The sequence below is a fragment of the Zea mays genome, chromosome 3 (genome assembly GCF_902167145.1).
Source record: "Zea mays cultivar B73 chromosome 3, Zm-B73-REFERENCE-NAM-5.0, whole genome shotgun sequence".
NCBI classification, from domain to species: Eukaryota; Viridiplantae; Streptophyta; class Magnoliopsida; order Poales; family Poaceae; genus Zea; species Zea mays.
The window spans coordinates 196,586,238-196,613,166 of record NC_050098.1 but is presented as its reverse complement, the minus strand read 5'-3'; the positions used below and the strand labels follow the sequence as shown (position 1 = coordinate 196,613,166).

At 43.9% G+C, this 26,929-nt stretch overlaps 1 protein-coding gene across 5 annotated transcripts; it reads left to right on the top strand.

Moving 5' to 3' along the window:
* The first annotated feature begins 11,473 nt into the window (after positions 1 to 11,473).
* LOC100381439 (uncharacterized) lies at positions 11,474 to 20,396 on the top strand. 5 transcript variants are annotated; one of them, XM_035965937.1, is made up of 15 exons: positions 11,474 to 11,867; positions 13,477 to 13,596; positions 13,767 to 13,890; positions 13,993 to 14,130; positions 14,265 to 14,474; positions 14,574 to 14,749; positions 15,040 to 15,112; positions 15,532 to 15,658; positions 17,888 to 18,237; positions 18,349 to 18,403; positions 18,542 to 18,819; positions 18,906 to 18,957; positions 19,156 to 19,363; positions 19,500 to 19,684; positions 19,823 to 20,396. In XM_035965937.1, the coding sequence occupies exons 1-15, from the start codon at positions 11,707 to 11,709 to the stop codon at positions 19,906 to 19,908; spliced, it is 2,343 nt and encodes a 780-aa protein (XP_035821830.1). In that variant the 5' UTR covers positions 11,474 to 11,706; the 3' UTR covers positions 19,909 to 20,396. The 5 variants fall into 5 exon arrangements, with proteins under 5 accessions (XP_035821830.1, XP_008673052.2, XP_008673051.3 ...); XM_008674830.4 differs by having other exon boundaries at positions 19,144 to 19,363; XM_008674831.3 differs by having other exon boundaries at positions 11,475 to 11,867; positions 19,144 to 19,363; positions 19,829 to 20,396.
* The last annotated feature ends 6,533 nt before the right edge of the window (positions 20,397 to 26,929 follow it).

The window sequence follows — 26,929 nt, the reverse complement described above, 5'->3', positions numbered from 1 at the left end:
ATCAATATCAACATCCTTACACCTAGTGCAAATTTCAACATGTTCAACACAAGAACTAGATTTGCTAGCTACTTCTAGTTTAGCATTTAAATCATTATTAACACTTTTTAAAGTAGCAATGGTTTCATGACAAGAAGATAATTCACTAGAGAGCACTTCATTTCTTTTAACTTCTAAAGCATAAGACTTTTGTGCCTCTACAAATTTGTCATGCTCTTCATACAAAAGGTCCTCTTGTTTTTCTAAGAGTCTATCTTTTTCATTCAAGGCATCTATCAATTCATTAATTTTATCTACTTTAGTTCTATCCAATCCCTTGAACAAACTAGAGTAATCTATTTCATCATCACTAGACTCATCATCACTGGAAGAATCATAAGTGACATTGTTTTGATTACATACCTTCTTCTCCCTTGCCATAAGGCATGTGTGACGCTCGTTGGGGAAGAGGGATGACTTGTTGAAGGCAGTGGCGGCGAGTCCTTCATTGTCGGAATCGGAGGAGGAGCAATCCGAATCCCACTCCTTTCCGATATGTGCCTCGCCCTTGGCCTTCTTGTAATGCTTCTTCTTTTCCCTCTTGCTCCCGTGTTCCTGGTCACTGTCATTGTCGGGACAGTTAGCAATAAAATGACCAAGCTTACCGCATTTGAAGCATGATCGCTTTCCCTTGGTCTTAGTCTTGCTTGGCTGTCCCTTGCGACCCTTTAGTGCCGTCTTGAATCTTTTGATGATGAGGGCCATCTCTTCATCATTAAGACCGGCCGCCTCAATTTGCGCCACCTTGCTTGGTAGTGCTTCCTTGCTCCTCGTTGCCTTGAGAGCAATGGGTTGAGGCTCGTGGATTGGACCGTTCAACGCGTCGTCGACGTATCTCGCCTCCTTGATCATCATCCGCCCGCTTACGAATTTTCCGAGTACCTCCTCGGGCGTCATCGTCGTGTACCTAGGATTCTCACGAATATTGTTTACGAGATGAGGATCAAGAACGGTGAAGGACCTTAGCATTAGGCGGACGACGTCGTGATCTGTCCATCGCGTGCTTCCATAGCTCCTTATCTTGTTGACAAGGGTTTTGAGTCGGTTGTATGTTTGGGTTGGCTCCTCTCCCCTTATCATAGCGAATCTCCCAAGTTCGCCCTCCACCAATTCCATCTTGGTGAGCATGGTGACGTCGTTGCCCTCGTGAGAGATCTTGAGGGTGTCCCATATCTGCTTGGCATTGTCCAAGCCGCTCACCTTATTGTACTCTTCCCTGCACAAAGATGCTAAGAGAACAGTAGTAGCTTGCGCATTTCTATGGATTTGTTCATTTATAAGCATAGGGCTATCCGAGCTATCAAATTTCATTCCATTCTCTACAATCTCCCATATGCTTGAATGGAGAGAGAATAAGTGACTACGCATTTTGTGACTCCAAAATCCGTAGTCCTCCCCATCGAAGTGTGGAGGTTTGCCAAGAGGAATGGAAAGCAAATGCGAATTCGAACTATGTGGAATACGAGAATAATCAAATGAAAAGTTCGAATTGACCGTCTTCCTGTAGTCGTTGTCGTCGTCCTTTTGGGAAGAAGAGGATTCGCCGCTGTCGTAGTAGACGATCTCCTTGATGCGCCTTGTCTTCTTCTTCTTCCCATCTTTGCGCTTGTGGCTTGAGCCCAAGTCGGTAGACTTGTCATTCTTTGGCTCGTTGAAGATAGACTCCTTTTCGTTGTTGTCGACCACCATCCCCTTTCCCTTAGGATCCATCTCTTCGGGCGATTAGTCCCTTCTTGAAGAGAACGGCTCTGATACCAATTGAGAGCACCTAGAGGGGGGGGTGAATAGGTGATCCTGTGAAACTTAAACTTATAGCCACAAAAACTCGTTAAGTGTTAGCACAACAATTGCCAAGTGGCTAGAGAGGAGTCTCAACAAAACACAATACCACAAGAGATCAAACACAGAGATGACACAGTGGTTTATCCCGTGGTTCGGCCAAGACCAACGCTTGCCTACTCCACGTTGTGGCGTCCCAACGGACGAGGGTTGCAATCAACCCCTCTCAAGCGGTCCAAAGACCAACTTGAATACCACGGTGTTTTGCTTTGCCTTTCAATATCCCGTTTGCGAGGAATCTCCACAACTTGGAGTCTCTCGCCCTTACACTTGAGATTCACAAAGAAATACGGAGTAAGGGGGGAAATGAGCAACGCACACAAGACTTCAAAAGATCAGAGCAACAACACGCACACAAGTTGCAACAAGAGCTCGCAACACAACTCAATGAGTTCACAACTCAACAAGAGCTCTAGATGCTATCACAATGAACCAAATGCGCGGAATCGATGTCTTGGTGCTTAGGAATGTTGTAGGAATGCTTGGTGTCCTCCTCCATGCGCCTAGGGGTCCCTTTTATAGCCCCAAGGCAGCTAGGAGCCGTTGAGAACAATTCTGGAAGGCCATCCTTGCCTTCTGTCGTCGGGCGCACCGGACAGTCCGGTGCACACCGGACACTGTCCGGTGCCCGATTTCCTTCCTTAAACAGCGCAGCCGACCGTTGCAGATGCGGGAGCCGTTGGCGCACCGGACATGTCCGGTGCACACCGGACAGTCCGGTGCCCCCTTCTAGCCGTTGGCTCGGCCACGTGTCCCGCGCAGATCGCGCGGCCGACCGTTGGCCCGGCCGACCGTTGGCTCACCGGACAGTCCGGTGAATTATAGTCGTACGCCGTCGGCGAATTCCCGAGAGTGGCCACTTCGCGCCGTGTCTACCTGGCGCACCGGACACTGTCCGGTGCACCACCGGACAGTCCAGTGTGCCAGACCGAGCTGAGTCTTGGCTGTACACAGCCAAGTCTTTGCACCTTTCTTCTTTTCTTTTTCTTTCTGTTTCTAGCACTTAGACAAGTATATTAGTACACAAAACTAATGTACTAAGGCTTAGAAACATACCTTTACTCATGATTTGCACTTTGTTCATCCATGGGCATAAATTCACATTTAAGCACTTTGTGTTGGCACTCAATCACCAAAATACTTAGAAATGGCCCAAGGGCACATTTCCCTTTCAATAAGCCACCGACATTCGCTAGTTCTCCTGATCCACTGGACGCTGATGATTGGCTGAAGTCTGTGGAGAAGATGTTGATTATAGAACAATGCTCTGACTGGGAGAAGGTTCTATATGCTTCTGGTCGTCTGGCAGGTCCTGCTGCTGATTGGTGGGATTCATACACTGCTGCCACGATGCTGCTAACACTATCACATGGGCGGAGTTCGCTACGCAGTTCAGGAACTATCATATACCAGCTGGACTGATGAAGATTAAGAAGAAAGAATTTCTATCACTGAAGCAGGGGAACATGTCAATCAGCGAGTACCGCGATAAGTGCATCCAGTTATCTAGATATGCACCTGATGAAGTTGCTGAAGATGAGAGCAAGCAGGAGCATTTTATTGAAGGACTCAATGGACCTCTGCAGTATGCTCTAGTGGCACATATATTTCCATCATTTCAGAGGCTGCTTGACAAGGCCCTAGCTATTGAACACAAGCGTGTTCAGCTAGGAGATCTGAAGAGGAAGGCTATATCCTAGGGTCAGGGAAGCAGTAGTGTTCGTCCACGCTACAGTCACCCCAGGGTACACCAGTTCGCACTGGCGGAGGCCAGCGCCCAGCTCACCACTCGCCTCAGGGGACTCCACCGACTCGTCAGGCTACCCCCACTGGCACCCCGACGAAGTTTTCAGGACAGAGTGCAGGCACTACTTGCTACAAGTGTGGGAAGACTGGACATTATGCCAATGTTTGCCCATAGAGGATTGCTACTACTCCAGTTCAGAATAAGCAGCAGACTCCAGGATCTGGCAAGGGATTCTCTATTGCCAGGGTTAATCAAGTCAGCGTTGATGCTACTCCTGATGGTGCTGACATTGCACTTGGTATGTTTTACATTAATGCTATTCCTGCAACAATATTATTTGATTCTGGTGCAACAATTCATTCATGTCTGCTTGATATGCCAACATAAATGAATTCCCACTGAAAAATATGAAAACACCAATGATAGTAATAACACCTAAAGGGCCTGTTGAGGCAAGTTATATGACACATAGATTGACATTAACAATTATGGGAAGAGAATTCTGGGCTACTGCTATAATATTAGAGGCAAGTAGTATAGATCTGATCCTTGGTATGTCATGGTTAAGAAAGGCAAAGGCCATTATACAATGTGGTAGGGGTACTGTAGAACTCACCAGCCCTAAAGGAGAAAGGTTTCAAGTTGAAATTGCAGTAACAACCTCTTCCGGACGTGCGATGTTCTTTATAGCTGAGGAGTTTGTTGGTAACAACATCCGTGTGGTTAGGGATTTTCCGGATGTCTTTCCAGAGGAGTTACAAGGGATGCCACCATATAGGGAAGTTGAGTTTGTTATTGATCTCTTACCTAGGACTGCTCCTATTTCCGAACGACCATATAGGATGTCTGTAGATGAGTTAAAGGAACTTAAGAAACAGTTAACGGAGTTGCAAGAGGCTGGGTACATTCGTCCGAGTTCCTCACCTTGGGGAGCGTCGGTTCTGTTTGTACAGAAGAAGGATGGATCACAGCGGATGTGTGTGGATTATAGGTCCCTTAATGATGTTACTGTGAAGAACAAGTACCTGTTACCCCTCATTGATGATTTATTTGATCAGATGAGAGGTGCAAGGGTATTCTCGAAGATTGATCTCCGATCGGGTTACCATCAAATGAGGATTAGGCCATCAGATATTCCCAAGACGGCTTTCTCGACCCGATATGGTTTATATGAGTTGACGATTATGTCGTTTGGACTAACTAATGCACCAGCTTATTTTATGAATCTGATGAATAAGGTGTTTATGGAGTATTTGGACAGATTCGTCGTAGTATTCATCGACGATATTCTTATTTATTCAAAGAGTGATAGTGATCATGAGGAACACCTGAGATTGGTGCTACAGAAGCTACGAGATAATCAACTCTACGCCAAGTATAGCAAATGCGAGTTTTGGATTGGCGAGGTGCCATTCCTTGGACATATCATTTCTAATGGAGGGATATTAGTGGATCATGCTAAAGTCAAGGAGATAATGGCGTGGAGCGTACCCACTACATTTACGAAGATTCGAAGTTTCTTGGGGCTTGCAGGATACTATCGGAGATTTATTGAATGATTTTCTAAGATTGCTAAGCCCATGACCTCGCTTCTGGAGAAGGGAAGAGAGTTCAAGTGGGATGAGAAGTGCCAAGATAGCTTTGATCAATTAAAGAAGAGGTTGATGTCGCCACTAGTGTTGGTTATGCCAGATCTACAGAAGGGATTTGACATTTATTGTGATGCATGTGGCCAAGGCTTGGGATGTGTGCTCATGCAAGAAGGACATGTGATCACCTACGTGTCTCGTCAGTTGCGGAAACATGAGTTGAACTACCCCACTCATGACTTAGAACTGGTAGTCGTAGTGCACACACTTAAGATATAGAGACATTATATCATGGGAATCAAGTGTCAAGTGTACACAGATCATAAGAGTTTGAATTATATATTCACTCAGAAGGATCTCAACCTTAGGCAACGCCGTTGGTTAGAGCTTATTAAAGATTATGATCTGGAGATTCACTATCACCCGGGCAAGGCAAATTTGGTTGTTGATGCCTTGAGTCAGAAGGAACATGTTCATTCGGCTATTGTTGCCCAGCTACTCGATGAAATTGTTGAGGATTTCAGGAGACTTAACCTAGGGATAGTTGCTCACACTGAAGGAGTTACTATTGATGTGGAACCTACCTTGGAGCAAGAAATCCGCAAAGGACAAATTGGTGATGCTAAAATACAGGAGATTAAGGATCTGATTACTGAAGGTCGAGGTCCAAAATTCACGGAGGATGAGCAAGGCACCGTTTGGTTCAAGGACATGATATGTGTTCCTGAGATTGATAGCCTTCGTGAGACTATATTGAAGGAAGCCCATGATTCTGATTATTCTATCCACCCTGGAAGCACTAAGATGTATCAGGATCTGAAGCAAAAGTACTGGTGGTATGGACTGAAGAGAGATGTGGCTGCACACGTGGCTACGTGTGATGTGTGCCAAAGAGTCAAGGCTGAGCATCAAAGACCAGCTGGATTATTGCATTCTTTAAAGATATCTGAGTGGAAGTGGGAAGAGATTGGTATGTATTTCATTACTGGATTGCCTCGCACCCTGAAAGGATATGATTCTATATGGGTGATTGTGGATAGATTGACTAAAGTAACTCATTTCATTCCCGTCAAGACTACTTATAAAGGTTCTCAGCTGGCAGAGTTATATATGGCTCGGATTGTGTGTTTACATGGAGTACCAAAGAAGATTGTGTCCGATCGAGGTTCACAATTTACCTCAAGATTCTGGAGAAGCTTTCATGAGAATATGAATACCAAGTTGAACTTTAGTACGACCTATCACACTCAGACTGATAGACGGACCGAAAGGACTAATCAAGTATTGGGAGATATGTTAAGAGCTTGTGCCCTTCAGCATGGAGGAAGTTGGGATAAAAGTCTACCATATGCTGAATTCTCATATAATAATAGTTATGAGGCCAGCCTGAAGATGTCACCATTCGAAGCTTTATATGGGAGGAAGTGCAGGACTCCTCTATATTGGGATCAAACTGGAGAAAGACAGTTCTTTGGGCCTGAATTGATTCAAGAGGTAGAAGAACAAGTCCGTATAATTCAGGAGAATTTGAGGGTAGCTCAAACCAGACAAAATAGCTATGCTGATAATAGAAGGAGACCACTGGAATTTGAGGAAGCAGATCACGTGTACCTCAAGGTGTCACCACTTCGTGGAATGAGGAGATTCAAAGTTAAGGGCAAATTGTCCCCTCGCTTTGTTGGACCATTCAGAATCTATAAGCGAGTTGGGGAGATGGCATACCAACTTGAACTACCTGATAATCTATCGGATGTACATAATGTGTTCCAGGTGTCTCAACTAAAGAAGTGTCTCTGTGTCCCTAAGGAACAGTTACCAATGGAAGAGCTCAGTGTTCAGGGTGATTTTACTTACACGGAGTATCCTGTCAAGATTCTTGATACATTGACTCGAGTTACAAGAAATAAGGTGATAAAGATGTGCAAAGTATAATGGAGTCATCATGGAGAAGATGAAGCTACTTGGGAGAGGGAAGAAGAGCTTCGCATAGATTTTCCCCATCTTTTCTCTAGTCCTTCCTAAATCTCGAGGACGAGATTCTTTTTAAGGGGGGTAGGATTTGTAATATCCAATTTGTAATTTGTAAGAGATAATATAAAAGGGGACACAATTTCACTTCATCTATATGTGATTTCATCATTTTTCATCACATGTGAACACTTCATTGGAAAACAAATAATTAATAAAAATGTATGCCACCAAATTATGCATCATGCTGGATTTTATTTTGTGTGCATTTTGTAACAACATAAAATAATTTGAAAAATAAATATATTAAATTCCCAAAATAGAATTTAGAAAAATAAAAGGAGGTTCTAGAATTTAGAAAGAGAAATGATATAGAAATATAAATAATATATATCTATAAATATCTCTAAATTTGGTATTTCTAACTGCACAAATATGAGTTGTGAATAATGAGCCACAAGCTTTGAATTTAAGTTTGAATTCAAATTGAATGTGGAAATAGAGAAAAATAAGGAAATAAAAAAATTAAAAACGCCGCTTGGGCCTGGAAACCAAAATTTGGCCCACTCCACACTTCACCTCCTGCTAGCCGAAAGCCACCATGCCCGGACTCACTTACGCGTGGGGCCAACTGTCAACCGCCGCCCTCTATTCCCTCTCACGCCCGCTCCCTTCGCTCCGTCTGTGACCGGTGGGACCTACCGTCAGAGCCGTCAACTACCTCCCGATCGTGGCGCGGCTCGTGTGGACCTGCTCGGTCCCGTGAAAAGCGTCGCTGACCGAAACCAACTCGGGGTTAAAACCCCAATCGATCTCCACTCCATCCGCGCATTACCCAGTCCAAGGGCTGTGAGTACGAGAGCTCCACACCGGGATATTTGCGCCGCCAGGCAAGCACCGTCGCGCCGCACCTCGACCACCGTCAACCGTTGCATTGGGTCGTCGGAGTAGTACTGCGGGAGTCCGCCATAGCTCACCAAAGAGTTCCAGAACCTCGCCTTGGCGAATCCTTGACCGGAGCACCGGGAATCGCTTGCCGTAGCAAGGGGGTCACCGCCGGGCCGCCGTTCGCCGTGAGCAGGGTGCTGTGCGGCATAATCCGTGGTAAGCCATCAAGCAATATGTTCAATTTTTTGCATACAGCGCATAGAACTGCTCGGGTTGTCGGTCGGAGCCTACCGTGGCTGGGCCATTGCTGGCCGGCTTCGCTTCGCGCCGCCACGCGTAGTCGGAATTGGGTGGCGCCTGGTAACCGCTAGATCCGTGAAGAATGGCGCAGATCTAGTCAACATACGAATTGGGGGAAAACAAAATCTGACCGTTCGATCGGGATCAGATGGGGGTTACTCATACTGGGCTTCATTAAATCGTGGACGTCGGATCTGGATCCAAGGGACGACGTAGCGTACCAGTTCGCGCAGTTTATGAATTAATCCATGCGCTCGGTTTCTAATCTGACGGTCAGATATCCACGATACCCTTTTGTCCAGGCATTTTTGTTAAAGAACCCTTGGGAAACAGGGAAAATAACCCGCCGTCTAGGGAGTAGTGTTCAGTGAGTCTGGGTTATTTTACGAATTGAACCCTGTGTTTCTCTGTTTTTGACTCCCAGTCCGGAGGAATAGAACACTAAGAAAAAAACAATTAGAAAATGATTTTTAGTATTAAATTAATTGCAGAAACTTGCTAAATTCATAGAAAATCCATATAAACTCCAAATTAACCCATTCCAATTTCTAAAATTTTATAATATTATTGTCTATCACATAGAGTCTATGTTTTGTCATGAAAACAGTAAGAAAATTTATTTTCCACTTAATCCTATTTCAAGCACATAAAACCTTTGGAAATTCATATCTTAAAATTTATAACTCTAAAAATTATGATTCCTGTTCCCAGAATTTTATTTTAATGTGTAGATTATTATTATTATGTATTTTGTTTACATGTTTGGTGTGATGTTAATTTTCTCTATATACTGTGCTTGTTTGTATTGTGACGAGTAGAAGAGCCTGTGACTGAGGATCCTGGTGCCCAACAGATAGAAGTGGCTGAGCAGGAGCTCATTGAAGGCAAGTTGTGCCCTTGACCGCTTTTTACCCAATAATGTTCTTTAATATCACTTATTCATGCATAAGTTTAATTTTGATGGGACCCAATAGGTCACCCTAGTCTGTATATCCATTTTACCTTGTTATCCCTGAATCACTTGGGTAGTTTTGCTATTGCTTTACATGGTTTTGGGATAATATTTCATTATATCCATGTTCCAATTATTTTTGTTATTCTATTTATGTTCATGTCAAGATCATTAATGTTAATTGAAACATGAAGCTTACCTTTAGAAACACGTGCCACCACAAGGGTGGAAAGGGACACCCTTGGCTGACTAATTAGGAAGGCTAGTGGAATACTACCTTACCTGAAAGGGGCAAGGGCAGTAGGGGAGTTGCATGCAGGGAGGTTCTCGAGTTGATTTTGCTGCGATGGCGGTCAGACAGGGGATTCTTGCAAGTGCTCTTCCCGTAACTGTAGCGGGTTTTCAAAAGCTAGTGGAATTTTGTAAAGGCCTCGTAGTGTTACTCTGCCTCGCTTCCTTGGTAGAGGTGTATGGGGCCCGTACAACCCTGTGTCAGATGGGTAACATGACTTGTGGGTACACGGTACAACCTCTGCAGAGTGTAAAACTGGTATACTAGGCGAGCTCGCGGTCATGAGTAGCTCAGGACTCTCGCACGATTAATTTATAGAACTTAAATTCAATTTACCATTTTCATTGCATGGGACTATTTATTAATTTTATTCTATTACTTTTATAAGGTTTGGTATTTACTTACATCTAGTAACTGCTAATAAAACTTTGACCAACTGATTAAAAGCAATGCTCAGCTTTAACCCCTGTTGTTGATTAGCCTTACACATCACATGAACTCCCACCTTTGGTGAGTTTATGCCCACTGGTTTCCCCACAACTTGTTGAGCTATGATCATGTGTGAGCTCACCCTTGCTGTCTCACACCCCCCTACAGGAGAAGAACAGGTGGTTCAGGAGGAGCCATACAATGATAAGTTCGATCTGATCTAGGTGACATTTCCCACACAATGAGGAAAAACAGCTGCGGAGAGCCTTACATCACACGCCTCTATAGCCTACCCTACATGCTAAAGTGCTAGCATGATTCTGCAACCCCAGATCAAGGGACGTGCCAAATGGCCCCCTCTTCTCGATTTCTATAGAATACAAACTTCAAATATTGCATCAACCTTGGAATTTAATGGATAGGAACCCAAATTGGGGATTTATCACGAAACCGATGTTTTGTTTTGAGAAACTAGTCATATGTCGTGCATTGCTACAATATATATATATATATGATATATGATAAATTTTGTTTTAATAAAGCATAAAATATATGTTTTATATTGATTAGGCGTGTGTGAATGTGGAGGCAACAATCTAGGTTCAAACACTCACTTATACATAATTTCAACTTATTTTTACATAAACTCTTCTATTATAATAGTAAAGAATAGATTATAGGAGTGCGGGTTGATTCTAAAGAAATGTAGGTTTTTTTTTGAAAAATATTGATACGGGATGACCTTTGAAACTAGTGCTTTAACATAGTAAAGAACTCGATTCGTGGAGAATCCAGATGTGGCAAAATCTAAATATTGTGGGTTTACGTGTGGAGAAAGATGGTGAGATTTATAGAGTCTAGGATTTAGGAAGTTGATAGATTTTGTGTTCACATTAATTTAGTTATTTTAAAAAAAAACGATTCTTATAGTAGCGATTGAAAAACAAAGTGTTTGACCACCAAAAACATATTTTGATACAAACACCCCAGTGTGGCTTGCAACTTGCACTCTAAAAAAGACGAAAAGGCACAACGTTTACCTAAGGCTCCATTTAAATCCTTGCAATTGAATTACATTTTAATAACCCTAATTTAAGCATGAATCAATTAAACTAATATAGTTTTATATAGAATATATTTGTAAGCCACTATTAATTATATATTGGTTATATGAGAGATGTATTTATGTGCTATATTTATACTATAATGAAGAGATAAGTGTGTCATAAGTTATAGATTAGAAACATGAATTAGTGATACATAAAATCAACTTTCACCCTTTTGTTCTATAAATTTGGAATAGACTTAAATCTAAATTTTAGAAAGTTGTGAAATGTAAAATTCCAAACCAAATAACTTTCTATACTGAGTAAATTTCAACCTTTTCAAAATAAAGATATCCAAACGGCTCCTGATGCAAATGTCACCTCCCCGATTCGTCGATTTCTCCCTCCCTTCATCCAATCGGGATTTCTGCTTCCCGCGCTCTCCTCGCCTCCTCCTTCCTAGAAAACCCACAAAAATCATCTCGCCATTCCTCTCCTTCGTAGAAAACTCACAAAAATCCCTCCAGGTTCCAGGGGGCGAGGGGAGAGAGAGAGAGAGAGAGAGAGAGAGAGTTGAGTGCGAGAGAGGCGAGGGGGCGGCGGCGGCGGCGGCGACAATGGGGATCCAGGGGCTGCTGCCGCAGTTGAAGTCAATCATGGCGCCCATTAGCGCGGTGGAGCTGCGGGGCCAGACGGTGGCTGTTGACACCTATTCCTGGCTCCACAAGGGCGCTCTATCCTGCGGCGACCGCCTCTGCAAGGGCATCCCCACCACCAGGTCCCCCTTCCGCCGCCTCTTACTTGGACCAATTCCCGCTTCGACACTGTAGGGTTTCTTGATCCGTTCCGCCGGCCGCGGTTCACACGATGGGCGAATCGATGAAATGTGGTTCTTTCCGATTGATTTCGCACCTGAGCCATTCGACGTCGTGGCATTCCTCGGAACGATTGCTTGGTGAGGGCAGGGGTTTTCTTGGTTTGATTCTGTTGTTTGGGTCCGGATTGGTGAAACTTTTTTCGGCTGGAGAAGAGGGTGCTTTGCTTAAAGTTCTTCAAGATTTTGCCTGTTTATGAGGTGATATTTATTGCTTGCATTGCCTCAGCCATCGTATAGTAGAAATGTATTGCATTTTATTTGGTCATATCGTCTGCCTTGGTGCCAAGGTTTCGAGCTTGTTTATGTTGGATGGAGAGGGGATATGTGTGGCTCCTGACTGCCCATCTGGTGCTACTTTGTTACAATAACAAAATGTTTCAATCTGGGAAAAGTTAGCTCGAAACTTTCCATGTACTTAAGTATCTGCAAACGCTAACATTACAGCTGCCCCCTCCCCTCTGTTAACTACTAGCAGATATTATGGTACACAGTGGTGGATCCAGGAACGGATCATGAGGGGGGCTACTAAACTAAAGCTGTAAAATTCTTTTAAACAGAAGAAAACAATCTAATTGATGCTAATATAACACAAGCAGCAAGATAAAACTTAAATATTCAAGAAACATGTAGCCCAAATAAGTCAATAGGAATTCTACAAATACAATATTAAATAATCAATACATACCGTTCTGATTCTTGATAAGGAATCCATCCATCCTATCCCTATAAACATAAATTTTAATTTTACCAACTAACCTAGCAAATAATTGATTCAACCAAAATACCAAATAATCTTATTTCTTACCTAGCACAGTAGCACTAGCAGCCACACGCACATAGCAGACTAGAAGCAATGCTAGCACACGGTTCTCTTCACCTTCACTGTCGCTGGTTCAGTCGTTCAGGGAATCAGGCCGGTTGCAGGCATCAGGTTCAGTTTAGCAGCAGGCAGCAATGCCCAGCCGCCTAGCCGCCCAGGCTTCCTTCCTCCATGGTGGTCGGTCGGAGCAGCAAACGCAGGAGCTAGCGAGCGCGAGCTGCTGACGGGAGGGTGGGAGGCCGAGCGCGTGCAGGCACGGGCGCGGCACCATCGCCCGGCGATGGACATCCCTGTGCCCCTGTCGGAGTGTTGGCTGTCGCGGTGTCGCCAAGACCAGAGAGGCAGAGCGGCAGCTGGACCGTGGACACGGGCACACGGTCGAGAGGGGTTGAGGAGCGGCCGATGCAGCTCAGGGTGACCTATTTTTTCTTGGATTTGTTGGGCCTATTCGCTGTTGTTAGTGGGCCGCGACCGGGGCTGCAGCCCGGGCAACCCCGGACGTAGATCCGCCCCTGATGGTACATCTGTGACCTAGATATTTTAATATCAGAACTCTTCAATGGGATCTAACTATCTATGAAGTCTTAGATGAAATAGTGGATCATACAGTTTAAGCACCAATTCTTTAACATGTTTGAGGTTTTTATCATAAACTCACATGTGATGCATTTCCCCTTGAAATTGAACCAGGCATATTGAATATTGCATGCATCGGGTTAACATGTTGCGGCATTTTGGTGTCAGACCAATTCTTGTATTTGATGGAGGCCTTCTGCCAATAAAGAGCTATCAAGAGGGGAAGCGAGCAAGGTATGCTCTAGTTTGGGTTTCAGAAAGAGCCAACATGTTTCAACTGTTAATGAACATTTACGTTACTCTTACACTATCAAGTGCATATGTTAGGCCTTAAACTCTGGGTTGCTATCCTGACACACTTTCTCATGTTTTATAAGTTACCTGATAAAAATGTCATCCTTCAGGTCAAGAAAGGAAAACCTTGAGCGTGCCAGGGAACATGAGGCTGCTGGGAACTCACGTGCTGCTTTTGAGTGCTATCAGAAGGCTGTTGACATTACACCTAGAATTGCTTCTGAACTGATTGAGGTACAGTTAAAATTCCTTGTAATCTTAGTACCTAACAGTTACCACCTAATTAAAATATTTCTAACATATTTGTTTAAATGCTTCTTAAAATATGCAATGCAGGTACTGAAGAAAGAAAATGTTAATTATATTGTTGCACCTTATGAAGCAGATGCGCAAATGACATTCTTATCTGTTAATAAACTTGTTGATGCTGTGATCACTGAGGATTCAGATTTGATACCATTTGGTTGTTCTAGAGTAAGTACATAATGCAACACTTTGCCCTGTGCTCCACATCTTCCATAATCCTCTCATACTCATATTCAGTTAGATTTCCTTTCGTAGCTTGTTATATGCCCTTTAATAATGTAGACCTTTTCTTTAAAGTGCAGATTATTTTCAAAATGGACAAATTTGGGCAAGGTGTTGAATTTCAGATTACACGCCTAGAGCAAAACAGAGAGCTTGACTTTAATGGATTCACAAGACAGATGTTACTTGAGATGTGTATTTTAAGTGGCTGTGACTATCTCCCCTCATTGCCAGGAATGGGCGTTAAACGAGCTCATGCACTCATCCAAAAGCTGAAGTGTCACGAAAAGGTAAACCCTAACTTCTGTGTCTGTTGCACATGCTACCATTGTGCCTAGTTAGAACTTAACAGATGGTGAAGGGAGTTTCAGAGACATGTATAACTGCAGGTGATCAAGCACCTGAGGTATGGTGCTGTTTCTGTTCCACCTCAATATGAAGAGGACTTCAAGAAAGCAATCTGGGCATTTAAGTTCCAAAGGGTCTACGATCCTGCTACAGAAGATATTATTCATTTGTCAAGTGTGCCTCAAAGCCTCATTGAAGATTTGGAATTTTTAGGCCCATATCCTTTGCTGAGCTTATGTTTAGATGTTAAAGCTCTTTCATATGAGGTTATCCACTGTTCTAGATGATGTGAAGCTGTTTCCTGAATTTATTAGGCTGCTTTATCCACTATTCTAGACGCTGTGAAGCCGTTTCCTGAATTTAGTAGGCCACTCTGCCTAATGACCATTGCTGTCGAGTTTAGAAATAAGCTAAAGGCATTGCGTTGCTAGATTTTCTTAATAATCCAAAAAGGTTCAAACTCAGAATAAACTCGTGAATTAGAGCTTTTCCTTAATTATTTTTTACATGGTTACCACAGAATATTGCCAAAGGCATTGCTCTAGGGAACATTGATCCACTCACGAAGGAACCATTCGAGGTATCCTGTCTCCTTTCGTAAAGAATTTGGATCGATGCACATTGATGTGAATTTTATGCTTGTTTCCCCCACTTGTATCATGTCTCTCTCTCTCCAAGCTCAAATCTAATTTCATCGCAAACATCATATGAAATGTGTGCACTTTAAGACAAACAAATTTACACAGAAATGCACAACATGGCTACATGAAACTATGGATGAATGAAACAGGAGGGTTTATGGAGATGCAAGATAATTTTGTTAGGGAGTGTATATGGACCATAAATGAGGTTATGGTTTCATTTTTTAGGGTTGTTGCACTTTATACATTTTTTTGTGTCACTTCTTCCTATATACTATCGACATGCACTTAGTTGTCAGGGCATGCGAATTATCAATATTTACTTGTAGCCTTTTTTTTCTTGGTTGCTTTCTTGCAGATCAATCCAGAGTGCAGTGCACCTTCTGTTCATAAGGTTTGTCCAACCAGAGAGCCTATTGCACCTTCAAATGGGAGGAAGAAACTAGATTTGCCTGTGCAGAAAAATATATTGACCAACTATTTCTGTATCCTCTCAACATATTGCAATTTCAGTCATGAATACGTCATATCAATGAAGTTTGCTTAATCTATACTATATAAAGCAGCAACCATGCAAACATTTCGTTGTGCGTCAAGCGCGTCCACCCACGCATGGCCGCATGCAGGCCGCCCCTAGCGCATGCAAGCATGCACGTCCAACCCTTCACTTTTGCAGTATGAGCATGCAAGTATGCATGCACTACCAGAATCTGGCTCTTTGCCGAGTCATTTTATCGGGCAATTAGCAAAACAAGCTTTGTCGAGTGTCACTCGGTGAAAAACGACACTCGACACGGACCCCCTTTGCCTAGTGCCAAACACTCGGCATAAATCGACACTCGACAAAGGGTTTAGGCTTCTTTGCCCAGCGTCAAGCACTCGACGAAACGTGACCCTTGTCAAAGGGCCTTCAACAGTCGTTAACTATGTCGAGTGTTAGGTGTTGACACTCAACAAAATACTTTCTTTGCCGAGTGTCCTCTGTCAGACACTTGACAATATATATATATATATATATATATATTATTTTTCCACCAAAGCTTTTGTATTATGTTCTTACACTATATAGACCTACATGTTCCATTTTGGCACAATTATCGAAGTGTTTGCTATAACTATTAGATTTAGTTCGTTTAATTGAATTTCTTCAGATAGTTTAGATTTAAACTGCAAGTCACTCAAAAATTGGAAAAAGTGAATGCAAAAATGATATTCATGTTATTTAGCACAAGTTACGACCTATTTTAGGAACAAACCATAATTTTCGAGCACCATGTTCACGAAATATGAACGTGAACTCACGAAACCTGTGGCCTCGACACTCGGCAAAGAAACACCCTTTGTCGAGTGCCTTCTAGTGCACTCGACAAAGGGACTTGCAAAGGGGCCCACTAGTGCCCCCTTTGCCGAGTGCCAGTCAGTCACTCGGCAAAGAGGGAACCTTTGCCGAGTGCCTCCTAGAGCACTCGGTAAAGGGATTGGCAAAGGGTCCATTGGAGCCTTATTTGCTGAGCGTTAGACAAAGAGGACACTCGACAAAGAGGGAGCTTTTGTCGAGTGCCAGGGAGGACACTCGACAAAGGCTCCATCACTGTCACTTGGTGCCGTGACAATGACTTTTCTTTGTCGAGCACCAAGTGGCACTCGACAAAGTCTTTGCCGAGTGCCCCACAAAAAGCACTTGTCAAAGAAGCCGCTGCCGATGTACAGTTCGCCGAGACTTTTTTGCCGAGGGTCACACTCGGCAAAGAGTTTGTTGAGTGTTTTCTGGGTTTTGCTGAGTGCCTGAAGCACTCGGTAAAGCAGCTGTGTCTGGTAGTGATGGCTGCATGCAAGCCTTCAGGCCACCGCCTAGCACATGCAAGCATACAACGGCCCGCCACCCATGAGTTTTAAACGATAAAAATAAACTAAAAATATGTATAAATAGGGCTTTGAATCATGATTGTTGGCTTTAAACCCACATTCTCACCCATCTAGCCAACATAACATATATGTTTTTGTGGTTTATACTAGAATATAGAGAATTTTATAGAAAATAGGGGCCTGCCATGCCTGCGAGGCCTAAAGTCATGAGGACGTGAGGACCCTACTGTCACCATCATCGCAAGTTGCTTGAGACTCTAAGCTACACACGGTAAACGTTTTGAACAACTATTTCAATTAAACAAGGTCTACTTTAGTCTCTATCTCCACTATATTAAAGCACCGGTTTTTCTAGTTCCACTGTTTCCACCATCGTCGTGCCCCCCCCCCCCCCCAAAACATTTAAATTGTAAAAATGCTAAAATTATGTACAAATGGGATTCAAACCATGGTTGTTGATTCTAAACCCATATTCAAACCTATATAGTCAACATAGCACACACATATTTATGTTTTATATTCTATATTTAAGCATAAATGAAAACCGTAGCAATGTACTTGCACTTTGCTAGCAATAGTAAACTCTTATAGACAATATTATAAGAAATCACAATAATATAAGTGCCTTGAGCTCAGTATTAAAATTTTGTGTTCCTAGACATGTCTTAGATAATCAGTGACAACCTATATTTTCTCTCGATATTTTAGCAGGCAGGGCTGTTGACATAATCTGCAATTTTTTAGTGGCGTACTATTCACACCAACCTTGTGATTGGTTCATTACTTTATTTGAATGACTTGTACACAATAATCAACTGCCTGTTGGATTACCCTTGACTTTTTCTAAGGCTTAGCATCCCTTGAGGCAAAACGGAAATTCAGGGCGCCTAAAGTAACACATAAGCAACAAATATTGAATGAAGCTTTGCCTAGCCCTCAAGCTCAAGGCTCTGCTACCTCTGATTCAGTTGAAGATACTAGGTTGCCAACAGATCGCATTCAAGCTTCTCAATGTAGTTCTGAGCATTTAAGCTCTGAACCTCCTCAAAATGACCCAATCAGTGTTGGCTCTCAGTGTAGTTCTGAGCGTTTCAGCTGTGAGTACCCCCTCGATGATTCAGCCAACATTTCACAATGTAGTTCACTTGATGGTGGTAGTGATCCTCCTTACAAGGATACTGGCAATAAAGACAGAAAGGTATGTGGTACTTCCCATCACTTCATCTAGATATATCCAATTCTATCCTGTTCATTAACTCATGTAGCAGCCACAACTCTATCGCTCTCATAGCTAGTTTGTACCATTCAGGTTGAGGCTGGCTACGACAACAAAAATAGAATACCTACAAGTCCTTGCATAATGGGTAATACTACTGATTTGCATAATTGATTCATGATTCAATCTACAAACCATGATCTGAATCATTTGGTTATATAAAATCAAAACAATCTTGTCATTGATTCTTAGCTTGTCTGCTTGTGTGTGTATTCTCTTTTTCTAGGAAATTTACCCTGGACATCAGAGCCATTTTTAGTTCCCCATAACGTGGGACCATCTATACCAGTTCAACATTATACTGAAAGCACTGTGGCCTCTAATAATAATGGCATTACCGTAAGTTCATACTTCAAAACAGCAAACAAGAGAATTTGCACAGATCAAGGAGACCAGTTAGATGATGACTATGATGTTAGTACTGGTAATCTTTGTGGAGATCAACTGAGGAAATCTGGCATGTTGAAGAGAAGAAAGCTTTCTGGCATCCAAAAGTTTGAAGATGTATTTTTCTTCTCTTGAATCATCATATGTCATCTAGCACCTCATATCACTGTATATAGCTGGTCCTAAATATGCTGTTTATGCAGGAAACTTTACAGCCGATTCATTCTGACGATAGTCCACCATTCGTTGATGAAGGTAACTATCAACCTTTTCTTGTGGTTGATAAAGTCCAATAAGTTAGAGATGCAACCTTGGTGCATCATATCCTGTAGCAATCTTTGGTGCCTTCTTGATCTTCCATGTACTTCTTCCTGTTTTGTAATATATTTTTTACGTATCAAACTATATAAGCCTTTCTTAATTCATTTGTCTTGATCTAAGAAACTTCTGCAGGTCAAGATACAGATGATCCTGACGATACAAATATAAGAACTGAAGGAAGATTTGGATGCAATGTTTCCCATGTGAATACATACAGTGGAATTGCAGAAAAATCAATGGATAAGTTTGCTGCATTGATATCATCTTTCAGATACCCCGGCCCCCGTGCCAGTGGCCTTCGTGCTCCTTTAAAGGATGTGAAAAACACACTTTCTGTGAGGTATGCAGCTCTAGAACCTTTTTTCAGACTTGAAACTTCTAAGGAAATTAAGTATGATTGATTTACTTACTGGCGACAGTACAGTCTTGTTATGATTAAGTATCTATTTTTTATGCCATGCTTATTTCTGCCGCAGATCTATTCTTAAAGCTCCAGAAAAAGACACATTCAGACGCACAGCAAAGAAAACAGGTCTAGGCCCCCCTTCAAAAAGCAGATATACAAGTGATGATAAGGGAAGTGCTGCCAGCCCCCCTGATATTAGCGCATTTGCTTATAGGCCTATGAAAACTGTTGCTTCTGACCAAGGCAAAACCACAGGTAAAACTACAGACACTATTGATGGCCCTCCTGATCTGGGCTTGCTTGCATACACATCTACTGTCTGCTGTCCCGAGCGGAGCAAACATGCAGGCAACCCTCCTGATCTAAGCACATTTGCATATAAACCTGTGAAAGCTGCAGTCGGACGTTTGAATGGGAGCAGATTCAGAGAGACCGCACCGAAAGCAACTGGAGGGACTTCTAGGAGCCAGTTCAAATAGAACCAGTGCCGTTGGCTCTCTAAATGCTGTGGTGAAAGGAAAACAACCCCTGATCAGAGCATTTCCGTTTCTGAGCATCGTTGAAGATAGTTGGCATTGGGCCCCCGGAGGACCTCGAGGGGCTGCAGAGGTTCCTTTGCTTCAGAGCCCCTCTGTACCTATTCATCAACGTGGACCCTGGAGGACCGTTACTGCCTGCTAGTAGCAGCTCGTTATTTTGAGCTCATCTTTTGTGCTGCTCGTCAGCTCGTGTTCAAACCAAGCCTACTGCTCATTTGCTTTCCCTGCAGCAGCAGCAGCCCCTACTGTTGCATCGAAGAAAGCAATCTCATTAGCGACTGCGTTGAACTGTAGTTAAGATACTTCTTGTCCATATCCTTGAGGCATGATTCGAACGGCGTCATTGTCTCATTGACTTGTCTTTATCATTCCTGAAAGATAAAAGTGAACATTGAAATCAAAGAAAAAAAAACAGTTTGTACGGTAAAGTTTGAGTTTAAAATTCATTTTCAAGGTAGGCAACTGGACACACTCTGAGCTATCCAAAGGAGGGATAAAACATAAAATATATATTGTTAGAAGAAACAATGAGAACAAAACATTCAGCTACAATTTGCAGTTGTTTTTCTTGTACCCATCGATTTGCCGGTCTTACGGATCTCAGCGCATCCAGCTCACCAGCTGTGCCCGCGCAGATTGTCTTTCCCTCGATTTTGATATTTGGGACCCGATTTGTATACCTTTCAAGATTTCACACCTTTGTTACAATCACACTGTGAGTCATTGACATATATGGTCTAGGGTGTTAAATATTGAAAGATATACGTATTAGGTCTTAAACCTTGAAATTTCTTCTTTTCCAGCTCCCACGGGGCTTGGTAACAATGTTAAGGGCTGATTTAGTGACCAGAGATCACGGAGGGATTGGAGGGGATTGAGGAGGAAATTAGTTCATTTCCTCTTCAATCCCCTCCAATCCCCCGTGATCCCCTTGTCACCAAATCTGTTAACCAGTAACAAAACTTCAAAAACTTTATAAACAATATAATTATTAGGGAACCTATCACGGTGCAATCACCATATAAAGGTAGTTGGCCCTTCTAAAAAATATCATGTTTCAAACAATCCTCACTCCTCCCCTGATATATTTAAAAAGATTTATTATGTTAGTTTGCACAATTTACACCAATAAATTATCTTGCACCTGATATGTTTCTTAATTATTATGCTTGGTGGATTGAAGTATGTGCATTAGGGCGTGTGCAGCCCTGCACCCTTAGATCGTTTTTTTCCAAATATAAGAGACACCATGATACAATCATAAGATTTTATACCATAATTAGAATTAAAAGACAATATGCATAGAAAATTGTGAAGAGACGGACTGTTGAGCACTATATTTGGCACCTGAACATGGTTGGAGGGTTCGACCCTATAGCCCGGACGCTCCGCGCCCTGCGACCAGATTAACACGGACGAAAGTATTTATCTCATGCGTGGTTATCTTAACCTATCCGTTGGAATCTGTTGGATCTCGCCTAGGAACAGGTCCAGACCTCTTCCTCCATAAATAAAAGGGACACGACCGCTTGAGAACCCCCGAACACATTCTAATCGAACCAATCTATTTACATGCATTTACCTTTCATGTTCTAGGAGTAGATGTAGCCTAACTTTAGTTTAGATCTATTTGTGCCTTGCCACAATCATCTCTCTTCGACTCTACGCCGACCAGTTACACATCGGGTGGCCTGCCGATCCCGGGGCACATCCTGGAACTCTCCCCCTCGACGAGATCTTTTCGGAGGCGAGTTATAGGTTTCTTCACGAGGAAGAAAACCCCACGCTAACGCGGACCGTCTGACCCAAAGAGCAGACCGTTCGGCCAGCGCAGAGGAGACCTGCTCCCACAGTGGGATCGCGGACCATCCGCGCCACCGCAGGGAGCTGAAAGGGAAATGTGCCCTTGGGCCATTTCTAAGTATTTTGGTGATTGAGTGCCAACACAAAGTGCTTAAATGTGAATTTATGCCCATGGATGAACAAAGTGCAAATCATGAGTAAAGGTATGTTTCTAAGCCTTAGTACATTAGTTTTGTGTACTAATATACTTGTCTAAGTGCTAGAAACAGAAAGAAAAAGAAAAGAAGAAAGGTGCAAAGACTTGGCTGTGTACAACCAAGACTCAGCTCGGTCTGGCACACCGGACTGTCCGGTGGTGCACCGGACAGTGTCCGGTGCGCCAGGCAGACACGACGCGAAGTGGCCACTCTCGGGAATTCGCCGACGGCGTACGACTATAATTCACCGGACTGTCCGGTGTGCACCGGACTGTCCGGTGAGCCAACGGTCGGCCGGGCCAACGGTCGGCCGCGCGATCTGCGCGGGACACGTGGCCGAGCCAACGGCTAGAAGGGGGCACCGGACTGTCCGGTGTGCACCGGACATGTCCGGTGCGCCAACGGCTCCCGCATCTGCAACGGTCGGCTGCGCTGTTTAAGGAAGGAAATCGGGCACCGGACAGTGTCCGGTGTGCACCGGACTGTCCGGTGCGCCCGACGACAGAAGGCAAGGATGGCCTTCCAGAATTGTTCTCAACGGCTCCTAGCTGCCTTGGGGCTATAAAAGGGACCCCTAGGCGCATGTAGGAGGACACCAAGCATTCCTACAACATTCCTAAGCACCAAGACATCGATTCCGCGCATTTGGTTCATTGTGATAGCATCTAGAGCTCTTGTTGAGTTGTGAACTCATTGAGTTGTGTTGCGAGCTCTTGTTGCAACTTGTGTGCGTGTTGTTGCTCTGATCTTTTGAAGTCTTGTGTGCGTTGCTCATTTCCCCCCTTACTCCGTATTTCTTTGTGAATCTCAAGTGTAAGGGCGAGAGACTCCAAGTTGTGGAGATTCCTCGCAAACGGGATATTGAAAGGCAAAGCAAAACACCGTGGTATTCAAGTTGGTCTTTGGACCGCTTGAGAGGGGTTGATTGCAACCCTCGTCCGTTGGGACGCCACAACGTGGAGTAGGCAAGCGTTGGTCTTGGCCGAACCACGGGATAAACCACTGTGTCATCTCTGTGTTTGATCTCTTGTGGTATTGTGTTTTGTTGAGACTCCTCTCTAGCCACTTGGCAATTGTTGTGCTAACACTTAACGAGTTTTTGTGGCTATAAGTTTAAGTTTCACAGGATCACCTATTCACCCCCCCCTCTAGGTGCTCTCAGGAGCACCGCTGGGCGGCCCAGTGACCCATCGCAGATCATCGTCCGATACCTCACAGTGAGGTCCCCAAGGTCTTGACTCCCTGTGAGCGAGGATCATCCCCAAGATCTATACTCCCTGTGAGGTTGATCTAGGGATCATTAAGTGCTCTAAATATCTTCAACTTTATTTGGCTTTATAGTTATCTAAAGTCGTCTTGGGTGGTCTTCTGATCCCAAGACCACCCTAAGGTCTCACAGAGAGGAATCACTCTTGCAGCAGGGTCATGGATCGTCCGACCCTGAGCCGCGCACCGTCCGTGACGCCGTAGGGAGCACCGCTAGGTGTTCATTCTAATGTTTGGTGCCAAATCGGCGCCAACACACTTTTTTACGACTTTGCTGGGGACAACTGTGTTTCAAATTTATTAAAATCAGGCTACAATGGTTGATTCTAAAGATCTCGACGGCGTTCCCCAGGCAACGACATCCTTAGACCGACTTTTGAGAGTTTATCGGCTGACGACCACCAATAATTTGAAGACTATAAGAAGAAGCAAAGATTTGAAGACTATAAGAAGGTGGAGAGGTGGTACCTCACACACTTTAGGATTGATCGTCACCAGAAGGTCGTCCAGGTGAGGGAAGTAGAGCGCGCTTCCTGACAGCATTGCTGCAACCCCCCACTGTGAGTAAAACCGTGCCAACCCATGACATCCTATCTCTTAAGAATTATTGTGATGACACATTCAAACTCCCGAGGGAGTCTGATGATAAGTTTGCCACACATGTAAAAGTTCATATGTCTAATTTTTCATCACATAAATTGGGGACTGAAACAACTGCGTCAAACACATTGATGACAAATGTGCTTTCTCAGTCCCAACTATATTATGGTATGCCGATGAATTCATATCCAGAGCAACCGTTGAAACCATATCCTCTGTACGGTAGGTCGGCTCTGAGCACGACCAGACAGTTTAAGCACGATCTTGGACCATCCGGCCCTCCTGCGGACCATCCAACACTTTATGCCAGACAGTCCGGAACCATATCGAGACCACCGTATGTCTCGCAAGTGATGCCCGACAAAACCAGACCATACAAATATAATCTTGGACCGTCTGGTGCCTTCATTTACCGACTAACAGCCTATGTTGGATAGTCCAGAACCACAAAAAGCCCACCACAAGGCTCGCAGGCGATGCCCGACACGACTGGACAATCCAGATATAGTACCAGATCGTCCGATCCCTTTGTATACTATCTGACCACACAAGTCGAACCGTCCGGAATACCGGAAGCCACCTGTGATCGCCCTAGTGCAAAAAGCCAGCATAAAGATAGCAGGCCACCTGAGCCTCAAGATAAATATCACGACGATAGTAGCTCAGTGGATGAGCAAAAAAGTTACATGTCGCTGAGCTTGTTTGGCCTACTAAGGCTAAATCTTTTGCTCGCTCTCACCTACACTCGCCATAAAAGGGGAAAGTTAAGTTCACATTTAATGTTGCGTGATATAATATTTGATGAGTTATTTAAGAATGGTAACATTAAATTGTCGCATACAATTCCACCGATAGAAGAATTGAAAACGTGTGCATATTATAAATGGAATGACTCCTTTCTTCATAACACCAATGATAGTAATGTCTTCCGTCGACAAATACAATCGACTATAAATGAAGGTCGGTTGAGATTTCAAGAAATGAAGATTGACAACACATCTGTCCCTATCAGCACATTAGAGACAATGAGCAAAAAATTATTGGTTTGGTCATGTGTGACCGATAAAGGCAAGGTAAAAATATTATCATTGGTGATCCTCGCATGCCTAATCTATCACGCATAGTGGTTAATCGGAAGACTCTGGACAAAAGAAAGACCGGAGGCGTCGGGGGGCAAGCACAATTAGACACCCGATCACGGTCATCTACCCTGCGTACACCGAACGGTCCGGGCACTAAAGCCAGACAGTCCAGGACAAGCGCGTTCAGTCCGACTATGAAGATTGGACGGTCTGCAGACAACCAGAAGCAGCAACGACCTTAGATAGTCAGACCACATTGTCCTAAAATAGTTACTAGGAAGCAAAACACTCTCAAGAAGTCTGGGAGGTTCAACAGAGTCAGACCTACTTTTGATCAGCTTCTCGCTAAATATATGAAGGCCGTTCCACACGACCGGCCAATAAAACGAACAAAGTCAAAAGGGCGATCTGTGCAAAAGAAAAGGCCGACTAAACCGTCCCAAGAAGTGGTGCAACCAAGATCACCCGATCATCCTTCAGGGATGTCATGGTGCTTTCTAGTCTATTCATCATCGATGTGTTGTCCTACTCAAGTGTGGGGTGGTACGATGATGAATTCGTATACTGGTCCAATCCGTTTACTTATTCGGGCTGGGGCACCACAAGTTTTTGCCTATTGACATGTTGGTCAGATAATTATGGCTGAAGAGAATGCAATATCAAATGACCTCTGTTCATTAGAGTTTATCAAATAGTTATATTATTTGACCACAAGAGCCAATGACTTACTGAAAGGGAAATGTGCCCTTGGGCCATTTCTAAGTATTTTGGTGATTAAGTGTCAACACAAGTGCTTAAATGTGAATCAATGCCCATGGATGAACAAAGTGCAAATCTAGAGCAAAGGTATGTTTCTAAGCCTTAGTACATTGGTTTTGTGTACTAATATATTTGTCTAAGTGTTAGAAACAGAAAGAAGAAGAGAAAAGAAGACTTGGCTGTGTACAGCCAAGGGGCTGTTTCGGTCTGGGGCACCGGACTGTCCGGTGGTGCACCGGACAGTGTCCGGTGGTGCACCGGACAGTGTCCGGTGCGCCAGGCTGCCTCGGCCGAAGAGGCCGCTCTCGGGAATCGGCTGACGGCGTACGGCTAAAATTCACCGGACTGTCCGGTGTGCACCGGACTGTCCGGTGAGCCAACGGTCGGCTAGGGCCAACGGTCGGCCGCGGAATCTACGCGCGACACGTGGTCTGGCCAACGGTCGGAAGGAGGCACCGGACTGTCCGGTGTGCACCGGACTGTCCGGTGCGCCAGATCTGCAACGGTCGGCAACGGTCGACTGCGCTGTTTAAGGAAATAAATCGGGCACCGGACAGTGTCCGGTGTGCACCGGACTGTCCGGTGCGCCCGACGACAGAAGGCAAGGATGGCCTTCCAGATTTGTTCTCAACGGCTCCTAGCTGCCTTGGGGCTATAAAAGGGGCCCCTAGGCGCATGGAGGAGGACACCAAGCATTCCTACAACATTCCTAAGCACCAAGACATCGATCTCACGCATTCGTTTCATTGTGATAGCATATAGAGCTCTTGTGGAGTTGTGAACTCGTTGAGTTGTGTTGCGAGCTCTTGTTGCTGTTTGTGTGCGTGTTGTTACTCTGATCTTTTGAAGTCTTGTGTGCGTTGCTCATTCCCACCCTTGCTCTGTGTTTCTTTGTGAACTTCAATTGTAAGGGCGAGAGGTTCCAAGTTGTGGAGATTCCTCGCAAACGGGATTGAGAAAAAGCAAGCAAAACACCGTGGTATTCAAGTGGGTCTTTGGACCGCTTGAGAGGGGTTGATTGCAACCCTTGTCCGTTGGGACGCCACAACGTGGAGTAGGCAAGCGTTGGTCTTGGCCGAACCACGGGATAAACCACTGTGTCCTCTCTGTGTTTGATCTCTTGTGGTATTGTGTTTTGTTGAGACTCCTCTCTAGCCACTTGGCAATAACTGTGCTAACATTTAACAAGTTTTTGTGGCTATAAGTTTAAAGTTTTACAGGATCACCTATTCACCCCCCTCTAGGTGCTCTCAA